At 38.5% G+C, this 24116-nt stretch overlaps 1 protein-coding gene across 2 annotated transcripts in view; it reads left to right on the forward strand.

Annotated features, from left to right (window-relative positions):
* The window catches only part of itga11a (integrin, alpha 11a), a 57118-nt gene that overhangs the window by 24235 nt on the left and 8767 nt on the right, over positions 1–24116 (forward strand). For both annotated transcript variants that reach the window (XM_088296001.1, XM_088296000.1), the window contains exons 4-22: positions 1545–1657; positions 1996–2087; positions 2665–2779; positions 2890–3017; positions 3100–3248; positions 3325–3469; positions 3936–4101; positions 5686–5756; positions 8120–8264; positions 9054–9202; positions 10649–10792; positions 12953–13156; positions 15303–15433; positions 17132–17298; positions 18876–19015; positions 20831–20941; positions 21036–21121; positions 21746–21956; positions 22040–22138. In XM_088296001.1, coding sequence (XP_088152127.1) covers positions 1545–1657; positions 1996–2087; positions 2665–2779; positions 2890–3017; positions 3100–3248; positions 3325–3469; positions 3936–4101; positions 5686–5756; positions 8120–8264; positions 9054–9202; positions 10649–10792; positions 12953–13156; positions 15303–15433; positions 17132–17298; positions 18876–19015; positions 20831–20941; positions 21036–21121; positions 21746–21956; positions 22040–22138 — 2566 coding nt within the window. The remainder of the gene's footprint in view (positions 1–1544; positions 1658–1995; positions 2088–2664; positions 2780–2889; positions 3018–3099; positions 3249–3324; positions 3470–3935; positions 4102–5685; positions 5757–8119; positions 8265–9053; positions 9203–10648; positions 10793–12952; positions 13157–15302; positions 15434–17131; positions 17299–18875; positions 19016–20830; positions 20942–21035; positions 21122–21745; positions 21957–22039; positions 22139–24116) is intronic.

A 24116-nucleotide genomic window follows, 5' to 3' on the forward strand; every position in this document is an offset into this window, starting at 1 on the left:
GGTTGTTTCCCAACCTAGAGGTTGTGGGTTTGAACCCCGATCATTGTGAGCAAGATTCTGAACCTCCAGTTCCTCTAATGGTATGTCATCAGTCAGTAGATGAGGTAATAGTGTGAAGCGCTTTGAGTACCGAAGGTAGATTGGTGAAAGGCCATTTACTATTTATGAAGATATTATTCACTATTTAATGTTACTGTCAGGCTACTGCGGTCACGTTTAGAAATTCATTCTGTGCACTATTTACGACTCTGTAAAATATACATGCAAACATCAAACCATCATGAAAAAAAATGTCTCATTTTTTTCTTATAACTCAAGCTCCTATGAGGTACTTTGTTTGTTTGTTCAAATGTGGACCTGGCGGGCTGCTATCCTGCATGTTTTAGATGTTTCCCCCCGCCAATACACTTCAAATAATCAGCTCATCAGCAAGCGCTGCAGAAGCCTGATGACGATCCTGATCATTTGAATCAAGTGTGTTGAAGTTGGAGGAGCAAAACAACTAAAACGTGCAGACTTGTGTTTCTCAAGGACCAGATTTGGACAGCCCTGCCTTCTAGTGACATTTATGAGCCCAATCTGATCCCACACAGGGGACCCAACGTGAAGTGAAGCGTGTGACTGGCTTTTTAAAGTTTTTTTTTTTTAAGACCATAACCTGCAATGGAAGAATGTATTGGACTGAAAAGTATTTTTTTTTTTAGAGGTGACCTAAAAGTATGCTAGTGTGGTCTATGACCAACAACAACCTGGGTCATCTCGTGCCTCAATGCGCATGGGCTGTAATGCTAAAGCCTAGAATGTTAATATACAAATGGTTGATACGCTAACAAGTGGAGTAGAATCGTGCTAAAGTTCAATAAGGATTGTACAATGTGCCCTGTGATCAGGTGCTATTTTAAAAGATACGGAACTGCTAACATTCTTGCAGTTGGTATGCTAACACTCCTCACAAAAAATTAAGAATCCCCAACTTTCAGGTGAAATTCCAGGATGAACCTCAACACAGGCATTTGAGCTCTGAACCGCTCGATGCCTCTATGCCTTTTGTGACTCGTACAGTCTCTTTGGATGTGTATTGCATAATGCTGATGACACTCTGTGACACGATAAGCACGAGGATGAAGAGAACTGTTTAACTACCAATTCTAATTGAACGCGCATGTTCAATAAATTCCCATGGTAATTCATTGGTACATTTATGTCTCAAACACGAGTTGTGAATTTTGCTGTTGCTTGAGACAACGGCACGTTTTGCAAAAAGTAATGAAACAATGAACAGTTTGGACATGTGCCCGCTAAAAGCTTTGAAGTGATCAAATATATATTTAAATGTAATTCACGTTATGTCCTTTCAAATCAAGTAAATTAAAACAATAATGACTTTGTTAGGTAAAGCTTATCATTTGCAAGATCTGTTGCAATGTTCAGTGACGTATTATAAACATAATTAGAAATCTGGACGTTGCTTACATCACTGCTCTCCTATGTGAGAGGAGGACGCACTTAAAAATTGACTTTTTTTCGATGCTCTGTTTTTGCAGGTTATTAGTCGGCGCACCGTATGAAATGAACGGTGCTTACCAGACAGGGGATGTATATAAATGTTCCCTTACCAAACGAACCAATGGAAATGGTTGCACCAAGCTTAATCTAGGTAAAGTAACACATCATCACTAAGATACAACAGCGCCCTTGACTTGCATGTTCTCTTACATGTGACTCATTAAACATCATGGTGGCATGTGTGAGACAGACATTACTAAAGCAGTCATTGCGCATTTTACACTTTTATGGCTTCTTTATATTTCCGTGTGTTTTGTACCACATGGCATGCCAATTCACACAAGTTTCAAAATTGGCCCTGTTCATTTTTGTTCATCTGCGTGTGGCCAGGGAGACACCCAAGTCCAAGAAAGTGAAAGTATTCTGTGCATGTGCAGTCTGTTTTGTTTGTAAATGAGCATTTGAGATCATCTCTTGTTTTCCATCAAGGAAGGATATCTCTGACCAATGTATCTGAGCGGAAAGACAAGATGAGGTTGGGAATGTCGCTTACAACCAATCCTAAAGACAACAGTTTTGTGGTGAGGCCATCTTCATGCATATTGAATTGGTCATCAGATTTATTTATGAGCAATTGTTTTCTTACGCTCAAAACTGCAAGATGAAACTTGAGCATTTTTTCAAGATCCTGCCTCAGCTGGCTCAGGATCCAGTTTACCACAAACCTGCTCTGCTCCAGACACAGCATAAATAATGGATTGAGAAATGGATAATTCATGTTCTTGTTCACTGTACTCTCAATTTTATGTGTTTTTTTTGTTGAGACAATTGACTCAAAACTAATTAAAAAGATGCCAGCGGTTGAGTTTACTTATTTTGTGGCAGTCCAAATGTCTCTCTGTTTTGCTAAATTGCAGTTCCTTCATCACCATCATTTTCTTTCCGAGGTTTGATTGTATCAAAGATATCTATTTATTCCAGTTTCAGACAACTGTACTTTAAATGAACACTCAGAAATGTATTTGTTGCCTTTTCTGTTGTCAAAATAATTTCAGGGATAAGTATTTTGACATACCATACAAAATAACCTGACAAACATCAATTATTGATTACAATAGGACCATTTTATGACTTGAATATTATTCTTTGACGTTTCAGGCCTGTGGCCCACTTTGGTCTTATGAGTGTGGCAGTTCTTACTACAGCACTGGTATATGTTCCAGAGTCAATGCTAGCTTCAAGTTCTCTAGAACGATTGCCCCTGCCTTTCAGAGTACGTACGTTTTGAACCCAACACACCCTGACCCAAAGAGGGATATTTATTTGTACGGATATATGCTGATCCAGCATTTATTTCATTTGTCATTTGGAAATGTTTTTTAGGATGTGAGACCTATATGGACATAGTGATCGTTCTGGATGGCTCAAACTCCATCTACCCTTGGTATGAAGTGCAGGCTTTTCTCATCAACATTCTTCAGAAGTTCTATATTGGACCAGGTCAAATTCAGGTGTTTCCTTTTTTATTTCCAGAACACGTTGTTGAACTGGGCCTGTGCTAACTGTGGTTTGTTACTGTGTCTCTTCGACCAGGTTGGAGTTGTACAGTATGGTGAGAAAGTGGTACACGAGTTCAAACTGAATGATTTTAAATCTGTGGAGGAAGTGGTAAAGAGAGCACGCAGTATTGACCAGCGGGGCGGAGAGGAGACCAACACGGCTCTTGGCATCAACATTGCACGGTACGCGCCACCATCTACTGTTCGCTCATTTTCAGAATGTCATTTGGTGAAACTATCCTGTATGTTATTGTCGCAGATCTGAAGCTTTCAAACAAGGAGGTCGACGTGGGGCCAAGAAAGTGATGATTGTGATAACTGACGGAGAGTCTCATGATAGTGTTGACCTGCAGCCAGCCATAGAGGAGAGTGAGAAGGATGGAATCACTCGTTACGCCATTGCTGTGAGTCTGCTAGACCAATTATTCACCTAGGTTTGGACTCCAATTTTATGAGGTTTCTTGTCTGGTGGCTACTGAGTTTTGAGTGCAGCTTTAAAGCAGTACCGGCATGTTTAAAAGTAATGACCTCATCGGGTTATTTCGGGATCTTATGTTAACAGTGGAAAACAATTAACCCCAAAACATCTGAGTGGATATGCAATTAAAAGTGTAAATGATGTGGTCCAGACCACATAATACTCTTTTGTTGGCCTCTACTGCTTGTTGCTAAAAACATATTTTATTCTTTGAGTTAATGACCAAAAACAAAATGCAATTGGTGAGCGCATCCTCATTTTAAGACATTTTTTGAGAACTTTCTCAAGATGAATTTAACTTCCATTTGGTTGGTTAACAGCATTGCATATTCCATGACCAGAAGTGCTTGTTCCTTATATCTATTGCTGAGCATTCTCTCGCATCTTCACAGGTTCTTGGCTACTACAACCGGAGAGGAATTAATCCTGAAGCATTCCTCAATGAGATCAAATACATTGCCAGCGACCCAGATGACAAACACTTTTTTAATGTGACGGACGAGTCGGCACTGAAGGACATTGTGGATGCTCTTGGCGAACGCATCTTCAGTTTAGAAGGTTTGCTTGATGATCCTTTATTTATTCGAGCATCCTACAATTTTCTTTGAGAACAAAAATGTGTGGAAGTAGTTGGGTTTGTTGAGGTAATCACACTCTTCTCGTCAGCCTGTCAAACTCATGATAGATCATTGGCCACATATTACCTGTTTAGATCTCAAACGGGCCAGACTGCTAGTAATAGCATAATTACGTATAAATGACAATAAGTCAATGTTTGTTCCCTTTGGTTTCATGAAAAGAAGTACATAAGGAAATCCTTTATATTTTTTAACGAGATATGCTTTTCCAAAATTATATTATGAACAAGAAATTATTATTTTTTTTTAAGGCAAACGTGCCACTTGCTTCTGATTATCATTTACATCTTGTCACAGTGTTTGTACAATTACGACTCAAATACAAAAAACTAAAACAACCTCATAATGAATACATTTTGAACTCCTCCTGTTGTCCTTATGGGCCATATTGAGCCAATCTGTTTCGACCGGTCCTTCCATTCTCTACCTTTTCATCCCTCCATACTCTTTCCTTCCCGCCTTCCTTATTTTTTTTACCGCCCTCTTTCCTTCCTCCCACCTCCCTTCCGTTCTCAACTGAAGAAAGTCCTCAGTGACTGTCACTGTCTCCTTAACTCCACAAATATGGCCAGTTGAGCAACATCATTAATGTCACTGCTCTCATCAGCAGAAGCAAAAAATGACTTGACTTTGTATTGGCCAAATCTGAGAGTTCCAAAATCCTTTCTACCACATTATTCCTTGGCCGACGAATGTTGGCAGAGGCTTGTCGCTTCTCGGGCACACAAGTTCTGCTGCTTTCAGCATGAATGTTTTAACACACGCAACGCACCATGTAAATACGGCTTTGATGCTGATGCTATTTCATTAGCTGTTTCCTCAGACCAACCACCAATCCCATTTATCTTCCCTCCCCGTCCATGCAAACAGCCAAGTTTTTCGCCATGATGAGTCTCATATTAGCACCGCATATTATATTCCTTATGAAACTTGTTGATTACGCACTAAGCCCACATTTTCCCCTGAAGTAAGCTGTCCATTTTTCTTGGAAAACTCGATAGTCAGCATCCACTTTTCACTTTTTTGACGGACATTTTTTCAACTGAGGTTAGACAACACCTTAATTAGCAGAAGGGACACCATTATCGTCAGTTTTCATGCGCTGTTCAGTGCTGCTTCCCCTACTCCTAAATTAGTGTGCCCCTGGTGGATCATTTTGGAATTGCGTTTCATAAAAATAAATGAATAATAAAATAAAATAAAAATGTTTGTTTTTTTTCATGCATTTCTTCACTTTCATAATTTATACCACAGGCTGGATTACATCCCCGAACGGGCCAGTTCCGGCCCATGGGGCATATATTTGACACCCCTGTCCGAAAACAACAAATAGGTTGTTTTTCATAATCAAAACATAGCACTTTGTAGGCATGTGTGTTATTGAACATATCAAGGATTCAAAATCAGATATTCAAAATGCAACTGTAATTTCTCCACATCCATATGATATGAAAGATTAATTGTGCTAGCTTCAAAGGCCTTCATGACGTATTTGTTTATACAGGAACCAGTAAAAATGGAACAGCATTTGGCCTCCAGATGTCTCAAGCTGGATTCTCCGCCCACAATGTTGAGGTTAGTCGTACTTATGCTATCACATTGTCTCATACCGTCTGTCATCAAATGGAGCATTGTCTCAATTCTTATGGTATCATAACGCCTCCTCATACTCCGCCATTTATCACTTTTCACTTCCCCTCAGAGGTGCCAGAGGTCTAGGTGATCTTGATTTAGGGGCCCCTGGCAGAAAATACAGATTGTCTTTTCCACTTCAGCCATGCAGGGATGGGAAATAAAACACTGCTTCTCTCCAGGGATACATATGATGAGGAGTTGAGACAGTCAGTTTTGTTGCAATATGGCTTTTTGCTTTGCAATCTCTTTCTGGGTGACACAGCAGAAGGGGGGAGTTGAGGTATGTCTCACATCTTGGAAACACCATAAGTCACTTGCACGTGAAGTCACTTCCGCTTTGTACTATTAGTTTTTTTTTAGCTCACCATCTTGAGTGGATGGAAGTGGACTGTTTGCATTTGTTGCATAATAGGCTTCTCGGTGGCTCTTAAAATGGTGCAATCTTCCTGCATCATTGGGTGTTATAGATCAATGTTTCCAATGATAATTATGCACCAGTGCCAGGAAACAGAAGAAATGTCTAAAACACAACAAGCGGAGTGGCTGAGTAACATCTCCTGTGCAGACCTCCTCCATGGCCAATTGATAGTTTAGGATTGTGTGCGCAGCAATCACTTTGTGAGCACTCAGTTTGTTTATCTTTTAAAATTGTAATGATATGAGAGATTATTTTGTATAGACCACCATAAAAATATGTCATATGCAATAATACTAAACTACAAGCCGCTTATGTTTTGGATTCATGAGCAAGCTAGCTAGCAGAGCTGGGCGGAACACAGGGGCGAAACAGTCCGGCCCTCCGGCCTGGCTTTACGCCCATTTCTTCGGGCGGGGGACTGGGAGTGACAAATTTTGAAAAAGGGTTCGATTAACAAAGGTCGGAGGTTGATTTTTAGTCCGCTTGCGTTTGATGAACCCACTTGCGAAATGGGAAAACGAGAAAAATTGCCTCAGAACACGTCAAAAGCGCCACTACCAACTGTTTATGTATGAAGAGACGTGAGACAGCAGTGTTCGTTCAAGCGTGCCTGTATTTCCTTATTCTGACAACACGTAACCCGCACCTCCCGCCGCTACTGGGGCATACCATTACAAGGGGGGCAAGAGGGGCCAACAATTTTTATAAATCAGGCAGGAGGTTCGAGCCAGGAACGGCAACAACATAGCGGCCGGAAGGGCAGTGGACTGACCGGAAAAAAAGCGTCAAGTGCCCAGTTCTGCTAGCTAGCTAGTAGAAGCTAGCAGTCGGACGAGTGCAACGTTAGCCGAAAGCTAATTTCATGATAGCCGCTATTGATACAAAAATAGCAAATTGTTTGGTGCTGAAGTGGAATGGAATAAAGCCACCGTTAAATTAACAGTGCAATGTCCATTTCATTAATCTGTCTTTCCCCTGTCGTTAAAGTCGCAGGAGTCAGACGTGCGTTATCAGCATATTAATGATCGCTCTTAACAGCTGTGTGTGCATGCAAGCAGCGCATGTGTAGCCACCCATGATGGCTGCGACAGGAAAAAAAGACCTCCCAGAATGCCTTGCTCTGAGATCCGTGCAAGGGACCTATAGAGTACCTCTATGCTAACTCAATGGGTTAATCCTTTAGCTTTTAAGTTTCCCTTCACAGTGGGATTTGTCAAGAGACAAATCCATTTATCCCACTTCTGCTGAAAATAGCTGAGAATCTGCAGAGGGATGACAGGAAAGGTCGGGAATTCAGTCCACAAGGCCGGATTCCGTAGATGCTCCTCAGCAGTCAACCTGAGGGTTGAAAGTAGGATAACTTATCGGAAGGAATGTTGGGATTTAAAAGAGGAGGAATGTCCTGAAGGCCCAGATGTTTTTCTCGAGACTGCAAGCTGCTTATGTCATATACTACCAGACATTTTATACATCAATATTTATGGTTTATCCAGCTGTTGTTTGTTTTGTAAGCTTAAACTTGGAGTAAAAAAAAAAACGTTGTTTGGATATGGATGGATTGCATGTGATTTTTTTTTTTTAAATTGGTAAGGTGGGTCTTCACATCCGCTGTAAAGTAATCAATAGTTTTGATGCTTGAACTTAAGAGCGAAACAAAGAAATGTGTGATGATTTATCATTTGCTTGGGGTATTATAAAGAGAACATAATAAATTCCTTACACTGCTATTTAATTCGACCAATCAAAGTCAGAAAAATTGAGGCAAAATCAATTGCTTTTGGATTGATTAGTATTATTCTCTTTTCACACGATACGCAAATTAAATGAATATATCTATAAAGTTTTTGAAGTCAGTTTTGACAAAGGTATGAAATGTCTCCTCAAGGATGGAACTCTGGTGGGAGCTGTTGGGGCTTATGATTGGAACGGGGCAGTGCTAAAAGAAACACGACAAGGGAAGGTGGTGCCTCCAAAAGCGTCCTACATGCAGGAGTTTCCGGAAGAGCTCAAAAACCATGGCGCCTACTTGGGTCAGTATCCCTCCAATTCTATTAATTCACATACACAGCTTTTTATTTTAGAAACAAACTATGCCATTGACATGAATGAATGCATTTAACTCAGTTCAGTTTGATAGTATGTTTACCTACACTCTGTGGACTGTATTTACGTTAAATTGGTCATCTTTGGTCTCTATTATTTACATGTGTGAGAGTGAAATTCGCTATGAATTGACATATGACAATATGCTTTCCAATTTCTGTAGAGGTCCATTTGGTTTCAGTTTTAAAAGATTCACTTAATCAAGAGCCCCCTTTTTTTGGGGGGGGGGGGGTATACAGATTTGTCTTTATTATGGACCCCAGTGCCCTACCACTCAGTCGTTTCCATCCCGTCCAGCCCCATCTATCTCCTCCACCACAAAACCGGTGTTTTTACCATCAGTGGTTTGTTTGACTAAGCTTATCCAGCAGGCTGCCAGCTAAAGTAGCTTGAGTCGTAATATGAGGTGGAAGTAAAATTCTAGACAAGGGGTATTATGGAGGTGGAAAAGTACATGTTGATCAAGCGGAATTTTCAGTGGGAATACACAAAATATAATACTGGAAAAAGCAGAGTATTTGTTCAATATCAGCTCTGCACATTGCTGTGCTGGGAATCCGATGAGCATCTGTTTAAATTTACCCTTAAAACTGATTTCTATATGAATGTATTGTATGGAATGCGATTTGCCTCAAGAATGTCTCTTGATTTGCAGATTGACCGAGCTATTGAATTTTCAAAGGTTATCTTATGGTCAATGTTTTATTTCTGCTCAGGTTACGCAGTGACATCAGTGGTATCAGCCAAAAATGGACGTCTACTTGTTGCCGGAGCGCCTCGCTTTAACCATACTGGCAAAGTGATCATTTTCACTTTGAAGACCCCTGGTAACCTCACCATCCTCCATTCCCTCAAAGGCCAGCAGGTACTAACCTGAACTACTTGAGTTTTTACACTGAATTGTGTACTACGAATGAGCCTAATTTTTTTATTCCATTCAGGAGACTATAGAAATTGCTTCAAAAGTTAAACTTTGATTAATTATACTGTCACTTTTCTAGTATGTCTTCTTTGTGGAGTAAGCCAAGTAAACATGTAAATTTGAGTTTAAAGACTTTTTTGAGGTGAATGAAATAAATAATTTAAGGTAATCTACAAATCACATTTATTTTCATTAACCTAAATTCAAATATGTGCATTGTGTATATGTGCATATGTGTAACTCTGCCAATGGGTGCTTTGAAAGCCACCGAATTGCGCCCAAAATTTTACATTTTTGGAGATTAAAATGATTTAAACATTTTTAAAAGGAAATAAAATGTTGCCTTTTGATGTAAACAACATTATTAAGTGGCACTCTTTTACACTTTTTGAATCAAAGAAAAGTGGTGTGGTGTTTATATTTGGCATTTTCTCATATATTTAACTTCGATTTAAATCTGTTGATAAAACACAACAGTCTAAAACATTTGTTGACTGGTTGACCACTGTTAAGTTCTTTAAATTATTGCGGAAACGATTCAACTGATGTCACTTTCTGGGGAAACTGCCAGCTGGCTATGAAAACCAAAGAGCTACTGTATGTTTATTTTTATAGTTGTCAGAATGTGAACGGAAGAATGATAATTTGTGTTATGCAGTATTCCTACTGGTAAATATCATATAACATTATTTCCATCCAGAATGTCACATGCCTGTTCTAGTCACTGGAGTTTAGGCACAAGTATATTCCAGCCGAGATTTGATCGGATCTGACCAGATCAGATCAGACAGCAAGGCAACCAGACTGACTGATATTTAAAAAATATCAGGGTGTCTAATATCTAAAATACTTCATATAAGTCATGTCCAAACTCATTTTAATTGTACAAGTCATTGTTGGAGAGGTCATGAGGACAGTAAACTCATACTGTATGAAATGATCAGAACGACTTTTTCAAGCGGATGTGGCAATGTCTTCTTGACCGCTCACCACTCGAAGCTGGCATGAGACCATGATCCTCAACTAGTTTACATTTTACCTCGGCAGCAGCAACTCATCACAAACAGTTGATATTTTAGAAAGAAACCTTGTTAATTCCTCCTCTCCACTGATTTATTTATTTTGGGGGGGCAGATGTTTCTAATCAAAAGCCAGTTAGATACTGTTCCATGCAGCGACTGATCCAGTAATGCTCCCAGAGTCGGAACATTGACAAATATGTCATAACAGCTAAATTCACAAAACACAAACCCACATTTGCTTGGAATATTGAGGACAGAGAGCCAACTTAGACTAACAAACCTACAAAGCAGTCAGACTATTTAGTTGTACACATAAAGATGTTGATGTGCATCTTGAAATATTCTCAAACATATGTCATATTTTCAGATTGGCTCCTATTACGGCAGTGAGATTGCACCAATGGATATTGACGGAGACGGCATAACTGATAACCTTTTGGTGGCGGCACCGATGTTCTTCAGTGGAGGCATGGAGAAAGGAAAAGTATACATCTACAGAGTGACCGAACTGGTAGGTGGAAATACTTCAGCCTGAAAGAGCCAGACCACATACTCTAATGGCATTCGTCTAGTTGAGGCCGAGTAAACTGTTTTAGTAAAACGGGACCACACCTGTTCAATCTCCAGACATCATTTCACAACACACCTCGGCTTCAAGTTGTAATTGTAGCATTCCAGCTCTGCAGTTAACTGCAGGCAGACATCTGCCCCATGACTTTGACCAGATCAAATACGTAGATCAAAAAGGAAAATACTTTGCGACGCCTCATAATGAACTCAACAGGAAAGTATTTGGTCCCTCCTAAACCTGTTGCAGTCGAATCATTGAAGGCGAGAACTTTCTGTAATTGAAGGAAATTACAGTTCCAGGTCTGTCTTGCTCGTTGGAAAAATAAATTCATTGGGGCATGTATGGTATGGACCAACCACATGTAACTTAACAGAGAAATCTAGATGGATGGCAATTTGCAATCCAAATATTTTTTACTTATGTGATAAGTGATACTACTAAAACAATAGCCAATCAGATGGTTGGCCAATTTGGTTTAAACATGGTTATTATCATTTTTTTTATACATATAAAGCAAAGGATGCTAGAATGATATGTGACTACTATCGTGTCCGTTCCAAATTTCGTATTGAAATCTGGTGGCTGATCAAAAATAATATTCTATTCAGTGTTTAAACACTTGTATAAGTTACTTTTTGAACTGATTTTTACCATCCTGAACTAAAGCAATGACTGAACCAGCTCAGAATATACCTTTCACTCTCACTCTACATACTCATCAGGTAGCTGAGAAGGAAAAGCTGCCCTCCTAAATCAACTTCATTCGCATTTATTCAACTGAAAAAATGGTCATCTCATGTTTCCTCTGTGCTAAATTTTATTATGGACTGAAAAGCCAAGTAGGGCAATGACATGCCTGACTACTGGTAGAGTTGCACTTTTCTCCATTCAGTCAGAATGCTTTCTTTGAAACATTTTCCAGTCAGTTAATTACTTCCATAAACTTGGGTATTTTCCATCTGACCTTCTACTTGGAGTCATTCCGGACCTTTTCCCCCCCTCCAACAGATTTAACAGCCCCTTTGTTTAGTCAGCAAATTTGATCTAGATTTTACAAAAGTCCATTTGTGGCTGTTTAACTCTTCAGCTTCCTATACATTCCATCATGATATGCTCACTAAAGAACCGAGCGTAAATAATTGGATTCTGCCGATAGTAAAAGCTGTTGACCTATCTTGATACGGAAAAGTTGAGCAAGCGATGAAGAAGAACCTAGACAGATATTATTGTCTTTTCAGGCATTTCATCATTTGCAGTCTCTTGGTGCCTACACGTAATTCCTCATCTCCGTCATGATCAGTAGCTGTACTTCATCAAGTCTACTAACCCCAGACGCTGACATAAGTGCTTTTCAAAGTGTAATGTGACTTTTTCCATGTGTCCTATTTCCTGTTGTTCTGTTTTGATGTTTTATGAGACTGTTATGCTGATAGACAAAAAGAATGGTCGATGATTAAGTATAGGTACTCTAAGTTCATACCATCACCACGTTAAATGTTTTTTGTTAATGAGTCCACTAAAATATGGTGTTTACTACTCCTAATTTATTCACAGTTGTGAAATGCGCCAAATAAATAAAGTTGTATTGTATTGTATTCACAGATGTTAGAAATCATCAAGTTCAAGATCAAACAGACAGATTTAATGTTGTCTGAATAAATCGCAGCAAATTAAAAAGATTTTTTTATTTCTTATTCGGTTAATTCACATAGAAGATAAGTAAACCTGCTACTTTTCCTGAATTAATTAAATGTGGGTTATGTCCATAAGGATGAAAAAGAGATGGATTCAGGTCCATGAAATCATCAATGCAAAACTAGATTTGAGACTACAGTCCTACAATGAGAGAATTTGCTTTCAAAGTGTATTTACATGTGGCTTTGAAATGAAATGCTGGGCTGTAAATGTACAAACTCAAATTGCTCCGTCAACCCCTGATGTGCAGTGACAATGCACGTCCTGTTCAAGATCATGTCAGCATTATGTCCCATCGATAGCCAGTCATCACCAATGGTTATTTTTGTTACTGTCTGTTTCTAATTGACTTAAAAATACACCAGAGAGATATAACAAATGACTTTCATTTCCCAAATCTTTCAGAACCGCTACATTTTTGAGGGTGCATTAGAGATCCATAATGGCGGCCAGAATGCTCGCTTTGGCTCGTCCCTTGCACCAGTCCCTGATTTAAATGGAGATGGCTTCAGTGACCTGGTGGTCGGGGCTCCATTAGAAGATGATCACAAAGGAGCAATCTATGTTTTCTTCAGTCAGCAGAACAGAATTCTGCGTAAATACAAACAGGTACGTTGTAATGTGAACTGCACTCACATCATATACACCAATGTGGGGACTGAACAATGTTATTGATTTGTGAAAATATGTGAAATAGACCAAATTATAATCGTGACAGTAATCTGGTGTATTTGATGTGGGTGATGGATTATGTAATGTTGTTTTGATTTGAAAAAATCCCAACTTTGATATATGCTTAGAGTCATGGCATGATATACGGTATGTTGAGCAATTATATGCTATCCCTGCTGCCTTTGTGGGAGAACTCTGGAGCGGTTTCTAGTAAACACCCGCCGGAATCAAAATCAAATCCAGAACCTTTGACTGTGAAGCAGACGTGCTAGCGGCATGCACTGCCGTGCCAGAAAATACAAAATTAGAAATATTCCTCTGACATTGATGTCCATGCCTCATGTTTTTTCACACACACACACACATATATATATATATATATATATATATATATATATATATATATATATATATACATTTATTTATTTATTTTTTACCTTGTGTCTATTCAAGTTGGCCAGTTTGAATGAATGATATAATTGATCTATGGTACCTCATAAAAAGATTTTCTTAGAAACGTAAAATCACAGTCATAAGTGAGAGAGTATTCCAGAATTTGAAGACTTTGGTGACAGTTCAAAAGAAGATCTCAAGTTAGGAATGGAAAAGTGGAGGCAACTGTTCAGAATCATCAAGAAACAGACTTAGGTCAAACATCCAAGACAAACTAACGGTAAACTGACCTTGTGAAGCGGCTGGAACTGGTAGATACGTCAAGTTGTTTGAAGTCATTTTGCCATGCACATAAAAACATTTAAACAATGGTGCCAGAGCAGCCGTTTTATCGGAACCCTTCAATCAGCAGTACAAAAAAAAATGTATAATGTAAACATATTGAAAGAATGTTTATGCTTTTCTCCCACTCGACTTGGCAAGAGTATGTGGTTACCTTTTGGAGGCTTTTTCTAGATGACTTTTTATTACAAACGTGTTTGTACTTTTTTAATGAAATACCTGGATTGTCACAAAAGTAATGAGCAGCCTGACATTAATTTGAGGTTTGACCGAACAGTTATGGTGTGCGAGTCAAAGTAAGCACACTGTCAAGCTACTCACCGAGGTATGTGACACGTGTAACTGAAGGAAGGTGTCTGTATCAAAGTTCTCAGGGAAAATAAAATATCAGGTCATGAAAGTGCTTGAAGAGAAGTTCGTGTAAAACACAAACACATGGAATCAAGTATAGCTTCCAGAGAAAAAAAAGAATACAAATTCAACCATAATCAAATGAAATCCAACACAAAATGCCATTCCAGATGTCATTGTGACAATAGAAGTATTATTTGCAAAAATGTATGTTACCGTGGTTCTGTCTGAAAAACCCACAATGCTTAGTGGAATTATTTGAAACTGACGGTCGTGGCCAAAATGCATACTGACGAGCCACAAAGCCTCTGGGATGTCCTTTGGACAAATAAAACAAAACTGGAGTCTTTTGCAAATTGGCATCATCTTGATGTTTCCTGAGGAAAAAAAGAACAACGCAAAAAAAAAAAATCACTAACTTCTGGTTAACATTGAGGTGGCTTGGTTATCTTCTGGAGCTTCTTCGCTTCATCCAAATATAAACACGACATTAAGAAATATGTTCAGACAGCTATTACTAATACCGAGTAAATTTTCACCAACACTGTATGTTTGGTTTATGAACCCCGAATTAAATCAAAATGAAAATTCTGTGGCAGGAGCTAAAACATGTCAGCTGCAGAAGGCACACATCAAATCTGAGGCAGCTGGAGCAGTTTTATCATAACGAGGGGATGGATACATTTCATGCTAGCAGGAGCATAAATCTGATTTAGAGCTACAGAAATTGTTGGATTGCTGTGTGTGAATGTCTCAACAGCTTCAAGTTTGAAAATTAAATTAAGGGCACCATAATAGTTTTTTTTGTTTGCTTATTTTAAATAATATTTGTTGGACACCGAGAATATTTTTTTTTGTTTGCTTATTTTAAATAATATTTTTTGGACACCGAGTCAGTTCTAAGGAAGGGTACCACCAATTTTGACAATGCGTGTATCAGAGTAAAAACATTTAGATCTTCCTGTTGTGCATATCTGCTCTTCTTTCTCCTTTTTAGAGGATAGCAGCAGCTGAATTGGCAACCGGTCTGCAGTACTTCGGCCGCAGTATCCATGGAATGATGGACATGAACAATGATGGGTTAGTGGACCTGGCAGTGGGATCTCTTGGTGCAGCTGTTCTCCTCTGGTTAGTGTCTTCATCTACTGTACAGACACTGATTCCCAAAAATCTTTAAAATTAAGATATGAATTGACATGTTTATACTCTCACCAAGTGATTCTTTTGAAAAACGCATCACTTTCAGTATCGATAAAGCCTTGATGTCATGGGAACTTACGGTTTATAATCCTGATTTTTCTCCTTTTGCCCTCACAAACAAAACATTAAATGAATAATTGCAATTGTAAATTCAATGATTGTTCCGTGTTTTCTCCCACAAAATCCATCAAATGCTGAACCTCTTTCCCTTCTTTCTTTCATGTGTCCAAGCCTTAATGCAGTCTAGTATTTGCAAGAGATAGTGTTTTATAAAATATAATGCGAATTAGTTTGAACAATAACTGAAATACATTTGCTGGAAAGTCCTACGTCAAGATTTACAAATGAGTTGACCCCTCTAATGCCAAACACACTAATGAAACAACTGTCAGTACGGTAATTCCTATTTGGCATTTTGTTCTCCACTAACAAAATAGAAATTCATGAATGACAATATGGCAATCGTCGTTTGTCAGGTCCAGTAAAACATTCTTTGATGCTCTAAATGCTTTAAGGAGTACCTGTCTTCATTTATGGACAAATTTCCAATATTTGGTTTATGAAAATATCTTCCCTTATCCCACACAGTCTAATTGCTTTATTTCACAGTGTTTCACTTGGCTCCAATGATTCCGGGAAGTTGGATTTTTTTTTTTGTCCAACAGATTTACCAATCTGCCCATGGCCTTCAGAATCAGTAGTGCTGGCCGACATATCCTAAACAATATTAGCAATGATTTTTGTTTAACCAAACAGATTCCAAATTGGCCTCAGTGGACCAGTTTGCGGGCCAAAAACACCACCAGCATTTTCCCGTCCTCTAATTGAATGGTCGCCAGCAGGGCTAAACTGTTACAGCCAGGTTCGATGAGCAGAAATAAAAAATAAATTTAATACTCGACACTGCTTTTGAGTCGGATGTATTTTATTAAATTTTTTGGGGGGTCAAATTAGGACAAATATTGATTCCGAACTTCTCCAGATGATGTCAGCATTAGTTTTGTTTTCTACTGATGGTTTCTAAATTTGCAGCATGATAGAGCTGATAAGAGTGGCATCTTAGCACATCTGCCTCACAGAACAGAGTTGGCACCTTCAAATTCAGTCTCTTAGCCCATCCTGTGTGAAAGAAAAGTTTGCATGTGCCTGTGTGAGATTTCTCCAGGGACTCCATTTTCGTCCCTCATTCCAAAAACAGACTTGAAATTGTACGCTGGTGTGAAAGTGAGGGTCTATGGTTGTTTTTTGTGCCCTGTGATTGACTGGCAACCAGTTCAGAGTGTACCTCCTCTCTCGCTGAAATTCAGCTGGGATTGGCTCATGATCCTAGTGTCGATAAGCGGTGTCGAGAATGGATGGATGGTGGTAATGCGGGTGGATGAAGTTGGGAAAATCCTCACAGAAGGCCTGACAATACAATCAGACATGAACATTATTGTACATATAAAGTTACATGACGTGTGACATTTCCAAAAAAAGCTAAATATTTTTAGTGGTATTCTTCAGGATAACATGCTTCATTATGTCTGATTTGCGCTTTTTTTTTTAAAAATAAATTTAAATACTATAGTATTCTGGAAACATGTGGTCTATACTACTTAATATATTTTCTGTTTGTGTTCACAGGTCAAGGAGTGTTGTCCGGATATATACCACTGTCAGGTTTGAACCCAGTAAAATCAACATCTTTGTGAAAGACTGTCAGAGGGGTGGCAAGGACGTGACCTGCATGTCAGCCAATGTTTGCTTCAACATTACCGCTAGGACAGCCATTGATGCCACCGAGGAAATTGGTAAGCCAGCGCAAATAATCAACTGCTGTCCAAGTGCTTTAGTAAAGTTCTCAGTTTTTTTTCACTTGTGTTGGTTTGGTTGGCTTTCAAATAAAACTTTTTAAAACTCGAGAAAAATCTTTAAAGGTCTAACACAAAGTCAAATTCTGTTTGCTCCTGAGAGAAAAATAAAATGCTGACGAGTGTTCTGTTGTGTCGCTGCAGTATCACATTGGTCAGCTGTTATTTTGTACTTGATGAAACATGACAGGAAGAAACATTGCTTGTTCAAACGGAAAAGACCATAAAACCCAGGATAGTATATCCTAATGTCCTGCCGGAATCTGGATTTTAAGGGTGTGCTTTCCTGCGCAGTGTGTAGCATCCCCTAAAAAAAAAAAAAAATCATTGCTAGCTTTACTATTAATCGCTCCGCTGTCTCCAAGTATGTTGCTGCACCTACAACTGCTGAATCACTTGGTTGCATCCAAATGTAATTTTTTTTAATCTCACCTTTGGTCCAAGTCAATTTGTTTTGCTCAATCTGTCAGACTGCTGATGGTTCAGCTTCTTTACGTAAAGTTTATTTGAAGAGATATAATCTTCAGTTTCTGTTTCCATGTGGAAAGATGGCTAGGAAGCGGAAATAAAGGTGAAGTGCGTTCTCAGTTAACCTCTGTATGCCATAAATCGTTTTCAAATAAATCAGGCATGACGAAAACTAAGTGGAAGGAGAATAGAGGGAGTTGTCTTGTCTTTCCTAGGTTGCAAACACGTTTATTTGATTTGCTGCTCATTGTTTTGGCTGGTGAGTAATGCTTGTCAGTTGTGATGCATTAGTGTTAAAGGTAAGGAAATTTTCATTCAAATTTGTATTGTGAGTATTTCAAAGTGATGTTGTAAACACAGCGTCTTAAGAAATACCCTTTCAGTCCTAAATAGCAATGCCAATGGCAAGCTTTCAAAAAGTCAAGGTCTATGTAGAGCTTTTAATTTTTGGGTCTTGCCGAGTTTCAAGTTTAGCAGCAGTCACTTTTTCCATTCACCAAGAAGATTCAAAACGATACATGGAAATTTGTGTAAACATTGAGGCTTGGAAAGGATTTCATTTTTTTATATATTTTTTTTATAAATTGGTCTCACAGTCATCCAGTGTTAAGCTAAAATTGCAGTGGACCACCACAGTGATGTCATTAGTCATTGCCACAATTTGTCTATATTTTAAATTTTAAATTATCCAAATTGAAGCGCATCTACAAGAGATGTTTATAGTTCCTTGTATAAGATGGATTTATTTTTTAACTTTAGAAATATGACTAGAATAAAGTCAAAATAGTACAAGGATCAATGTATATAAATGGACACAAAAATGAGGATCAATGCCGATCTTGTCAAGTGCCTCTAAATTATGTTCTGACTGATCGGTCTGATCTTACCCAAATAATTTCTGGAAGTTTGTGATTGTTGGTTTCAGATTGTTGCATTTACCAGAGGTTTATTTTGGCATTTTTACATTCACTTGATAAATGTACATGATTCTTGAAAAATATAATCTCGAAACTTGACTAACTCCATAAATTCGTTTTATGACCCATTAGGGATCAGGTACAATGTCTCCATTGGGGAGCGACGTTTCAATCCTCGAGCCGTTTTGGACAACCCAAGCAAGACTCACCCTCAAAACCTCACTCTTCTTCCTGGAGATGAATCGTGTGAGCACATTTACTTCCATGTCATGGTAAGGCCAATTTATTGCAAGAAGTCCAAATGTCAGATATTAATGTGCTACGAATGTTTTGCATCATTGTTTCGAGGCAGATGTCTTGCTGTTGACAAATTTTTGATTGTGATTAGTTCCATGTCTTTAACAGTTGATAGTGTACGTGGAAACCAAATTTCCGAGATTCAAGTAAACTTTTCTCGATTAAATTTTCCTGCTGATTTTGAATCTGCTCTTAATTTTTTTCTCAAGCACATCAAATTTTCATGATAACATTATAACATATAATATCGTCAGCTACATACTGTAGCATAATTACCCGAGTAATTTTTTGATATATTTGGAAAACAAGAAAAATAAAAATTGACACATTGACTTTTATTGGGTCTTACTCGTTCACTCATCTAGAAGATTGTCTTTCTTTATTTTTATTTTTTACACTATCAATAATAATAACAATCAATAACAAAAATTCCAATGAGTGTTCTAATTTTTAATAATTCTCTTGTTTTCCAAATATTTAGTAATATATGAATAAAGGTGGATTTTTTTTCTGAAACAGCTATGATATGAATCCGATTAAAATTTGCTGTTGACCACTATAATTGAAAAAAAAAAAATCACTAATGCATAAATAAACAAATAAATGCACACATGGTTGACAATATTACTTTTGTCATATAACATTTCGTGAGCAAGACCTATTGAATACATAAGATGGGTTAATAGGTACAAGTTGGCCTAACTGCCTCAGTTAGGGAGTTTCGCACTGATTCTGCAAGTCTATAAATCTCGGCAGGCTAAATAAACAATTCCAAAATGTGTTTTGAATCAAGGTGGTGATGCTGAACATCTTGGTCAGAATGTCCTCATAAAATACGTCAGTGAGAATCTTTATGAATACAATATTTTCTACATTGCTCCCGGACCCGAGTCAACACCCTGTACATGACATTTCAATTAAATACTTCAGAATTTGCCAATGCAGAGCTTCTCAAACTTTTACCCCCATGTTGTCCACACTAACCACACTGTACACCCTCACATACAGTACACAATGAGGGTCAGGAGTGACTATCAAGAAAAATAGCAAAGAATAATCGAGAAATTACTTAATAAGTCATAATATATTCTAATTTGTTTTAACCATGCTGGACTGAGGTGCGATCCTCACTCCCTGTCCACTTCCTGGTCTGCTTTCATAGTTCTCTACAGACTTCAACCCCTTCATTTCAAAGTTGTTCTATTTCAATTCTATTGTGTGCGTGTGGGGTTGCACGGTGGATGACTGGTTAGCACGACGGCCTCACAATGCAGAAGTCATGGGTTCGATTCTGGCTCCGGCCTTCCTGTGTAGTTTGCATGTTCTCCTTGTGCCTGCGTGAGTTTCCTCCGGTTTCCTTCCACATTCCAAAAACATGCATGGCAGGTTGATTGGACACTCTAAATTGCCCCCAGGTATAAGTGTGAGCGCCGTTGGTTGTTTATCTTTGTGTGTCTTGCAATCGGCTGGCAACCAGGTCAGGAAAAATATATATTTTTTTCAATCACTGTCAATATTTATATCGACAAACAGACTGATTCAGATTCGCCGGTTGGGGGGATACCCGCAAACGGACATGAAAGATCGGAGTGCCCACTTCACAGGGGTTACATTCTTTCGTCCATTGTACATAATCCACAAGCGGAGGACTGCTTGCAGTACCTTATATAGCACTTTGCGCACATTGATGTCTGTCAGTCATATAACAAATCATTTGTTCTGCATGCTATGTAAAAAAAAAATAAAAATAAATTTCGAGACTTTTGTCAAAATGATGTTATGTGTTATAGGAGACAACTGACTACGCGAGGCCCATCGTGTTTGCCGTACAAGTCGGGCTGTGGGATCTCGACAATGGACCAGTACTAGATGAAAGCTGGCCAACTGTGTCGAGAAATGAGGTCAGAGACAAACCTGAGCACTCTCTCACCCTCTTGTTTTTTTGTTTTTTTTTGCTTTTTTTTTTTTAATTAATATTTACATTTGTGATTCTAGTTGCCTTTTTGGAACGGCTGTGATGAGGATGACCGTTGTATGCCAGACCTTGCACTGCATAGTGTGACAGACCTGATGACTCAAAAGTAAGTACACTCATACAGTGGAGGGAAAAATTCTTTGATCGCCTGCTGATATTCGAAGTTTGAATGGTCACCGAATTTTTAAATTGCATTTCTGGCTCCAATGGACTAACTGCCTCCTATTATGTGTATAAAAGAATCCTGTACACAGAATCAATGTATTCTTTTAATACATTTTCTGCCACAATTGGCAACGTAATCACAAAGGATTGTTGACTGGAATGGTAAGAAAAGTCATTACAAGAAGCAAGGTGAGAAGGAAAAAAAGTAGAAAATAGCTGTCGTTTGCTCTCGGGTAGTCTATTGTAAGATCTTGCTGATGATGGGTTGTCAATGGATTTTTGGATTGGCCATAAACATACAGCCAAGGCAGAAAAGGAATTTTTAAAGACCATGGTGAATTGTGGTAAAGGTTTGAGTTTTCATGTGGCGGCTTTAAACTATTAAGGATTTGCAAAAAGGATAGTAGAGACGATTTATTTGTTCCTTGGCAAACATCCAAAGTCAAGAATGTTATAATTATTTGCCGCACTTAATCCATCACAACATACATAAGGTACCAATGGATATTCATGATTTACTTATAATATGATTTCTGTTTTCTTTTCTCACCTTCCTGCCTCCCAGGCAGTTCTGTTCACAGGCTGTTCAGTCTGGCGGTGCCTTCTGCCGCCATCTAAATGAAGAAGGTTCGGAAGGATCTCTGCGGGTTCTAGAAGCAAACAGGAGACGAATGGTGGTTGATGTTCGTCTGGAGAACAAAGGAGAAAATGCGTACAATGCTCGCCTCAATATCAGCTATTCCCCCAATCTGCGTTTCTCAAGCCTAATTTTGAAGGTTTGTGCTCATTATGCCGGGTAAAGTTTTTATTGTGTGGAAAATTCCTCATACTTTGTCAACTATAATGTTCTTGATCCTAGGACAATGCTGATATCAAAATTGATTGCTACATTGAAGACAAACTGAAACGTGAGAAGATCTGTAATGTCAGTTCTCCATTTATGAAGTCAAATGCACAGGTGAGCTATTGTTTCGTTCTTATGCAGGAACTAACTATAGTAAAAATGCAGTAATTGATGAAGATCTCATTGCATGTTGCTGTCACATATGCTCTTTTCACGCCTAAGAATGAGTAAGGCTAGTATTCTGTCTCCTTCACTTCGCAAATGAGCACAAATCAAGCCAAATCGCAGGCACGACTCAAAAATATAATTTGTTATGTCCTCTGACATCAGTGACATTGTCGGGTCTTGATCACATCTGTTAACGAGCTGAAAAGCATAAATTATTTTCTTAGCAGGATTTTTAATGAAATGATGACTGGCCATTATTTAGCCCACATGGATTGAGCACATTATGATAAACCCGCACTGGCTGCACAAATTTTCTGATATATGACTTTGAATAGAATCCAATTCAAATTCTTGGACTATCGAGCGATTCATTTTCACTCTACAGTAAAAGTCCATTCGTACAAAAGTACTTCGTAAAGATTTTTCTATAAAAAAAAAAAATCTTATTGGCCCTGTGCCTTGCCATCAGTTACTTATTTTAAATTTACTGTTACATTATGTGACCTTGTGTATAAAGTTGAAGTGTGGTGAACGACTGTACAGTACAGTATATCATATATACGTGTCTACTTGAGAGCAAGTACTATTTTTGAAAGATGGAATAGTTTTATATATGGATAAAAGGTGTAGGGAAAGAGCCCCCATCTTGATTTGTGTGACAAAGGTCAAAGCCGAACATCAGAGGCGATGTTTTTATTCCAATGTTTATTATTTATTGCAAAAGAATCGACATGATCAGTGGCAAGAAAGGAAAAGCTTGAGAATGCCGTGCGACTTACTGTTTGCCAAGTTGCCTTCATTTCTGCACTCATCGGCATATGTGAGTCTGAATCGCTTTCTGACTTTCCATGACAAAGATCATTCCTATACTGTCTTGTTGTCGTATAACATTCATGGACTATACATCTAACTCAATGGAACCATTTTTCCAACGTTTCTTTCATCAGGTGAGAGTGAATGAAATCCACTCGTCATCTGTTTCTGATTCTTGTATTCAATTCTTGCTCTTTCCAAGTCTTTCTGAATGCTTGTAACATCTGATGCTGTATATTTATGAGCCACTGCGCTTTCCAAAAAGGTGTCGGGTTTCACTTTCAAGAAGGCGATGTTTGAATTAGTTTAGATAAGGATGACACTGATGGCACTCCAAATGGGGCAATTAAAGATATTAAACTGAAAGCAGCTTACACATAAGCCATCTACTCTATTGATGTCTGGACATGGTTGCCGTGTGTTGACAAAGACGCTAGGAATGAAGTCCAGACAGTGATTGAAAGAGTTTACGCAATGTCCCAACCACACTATTATCACAAACAGCAGTTATCCCCTGGGTAACAAAAATATCGCATTTCTCCGTAAGCACTCCCCAGCAAACTAAACCGAGAGGCTCTCTTGTCACTGTTAAAATCTTCCAGTGAATCATATCTACTCATTCACTCTGAACAACATCCAGAGCCACAATAGCGTTCTGCTCTCATCCGGAGAACCTTCCAGAATGCAGCATAGGGTCAAACTAGGCTTATTGTAAATGCGTTGCTCGTGTTGCCAAACCTCCCAAATCGTTGGTCTGCCCAAGTAAAAATGGTAATTCCTCTAAACTTTACCACTGCTTTTTCAGTAAGACAACAAATTCAATTAACGCATCTAGGCAACAGCCCACTCTAATTATTTGTAATCTGTGTGTGGCAAAAAAATAAATCTAAAGATTCATTGTCACTTAGACACATGACCCAAAAGTGTCATTTTGAGTGTTTTTCCACCTTTCCTTTCTCCGCTTGAACCCTCCACACATTCATCCCAGTCTTTTGAAGGGGGCCACGAAAAGGAAAAGATAAGCCTTCTTTTTCCAGGGTATCATGGGTCATTTTCCACAGCTTAGATGGGGTTGGAGGAAAAGAGTTCTTGGTTTGTTTATGTACTTTGT

The sequence above is a fragment of the Idiotropiscis lumnitzeri genome, chromosome 5, assembly GCF_059441095.1.
Source record: "Idiotropiscis lumnitzeri isolate Australia: NSW breed Sydney's pygmy pipehorse chromosome 5, RoL_Ilum_1.0, whole genome shotgun sequence".
NCBI lineage: Eukaryota > Metazoa > Chordata > Actinopteri > Syngnathiformes > Syngnathidae > Idiotropiscis > Idiotropiscis lumnitzeri.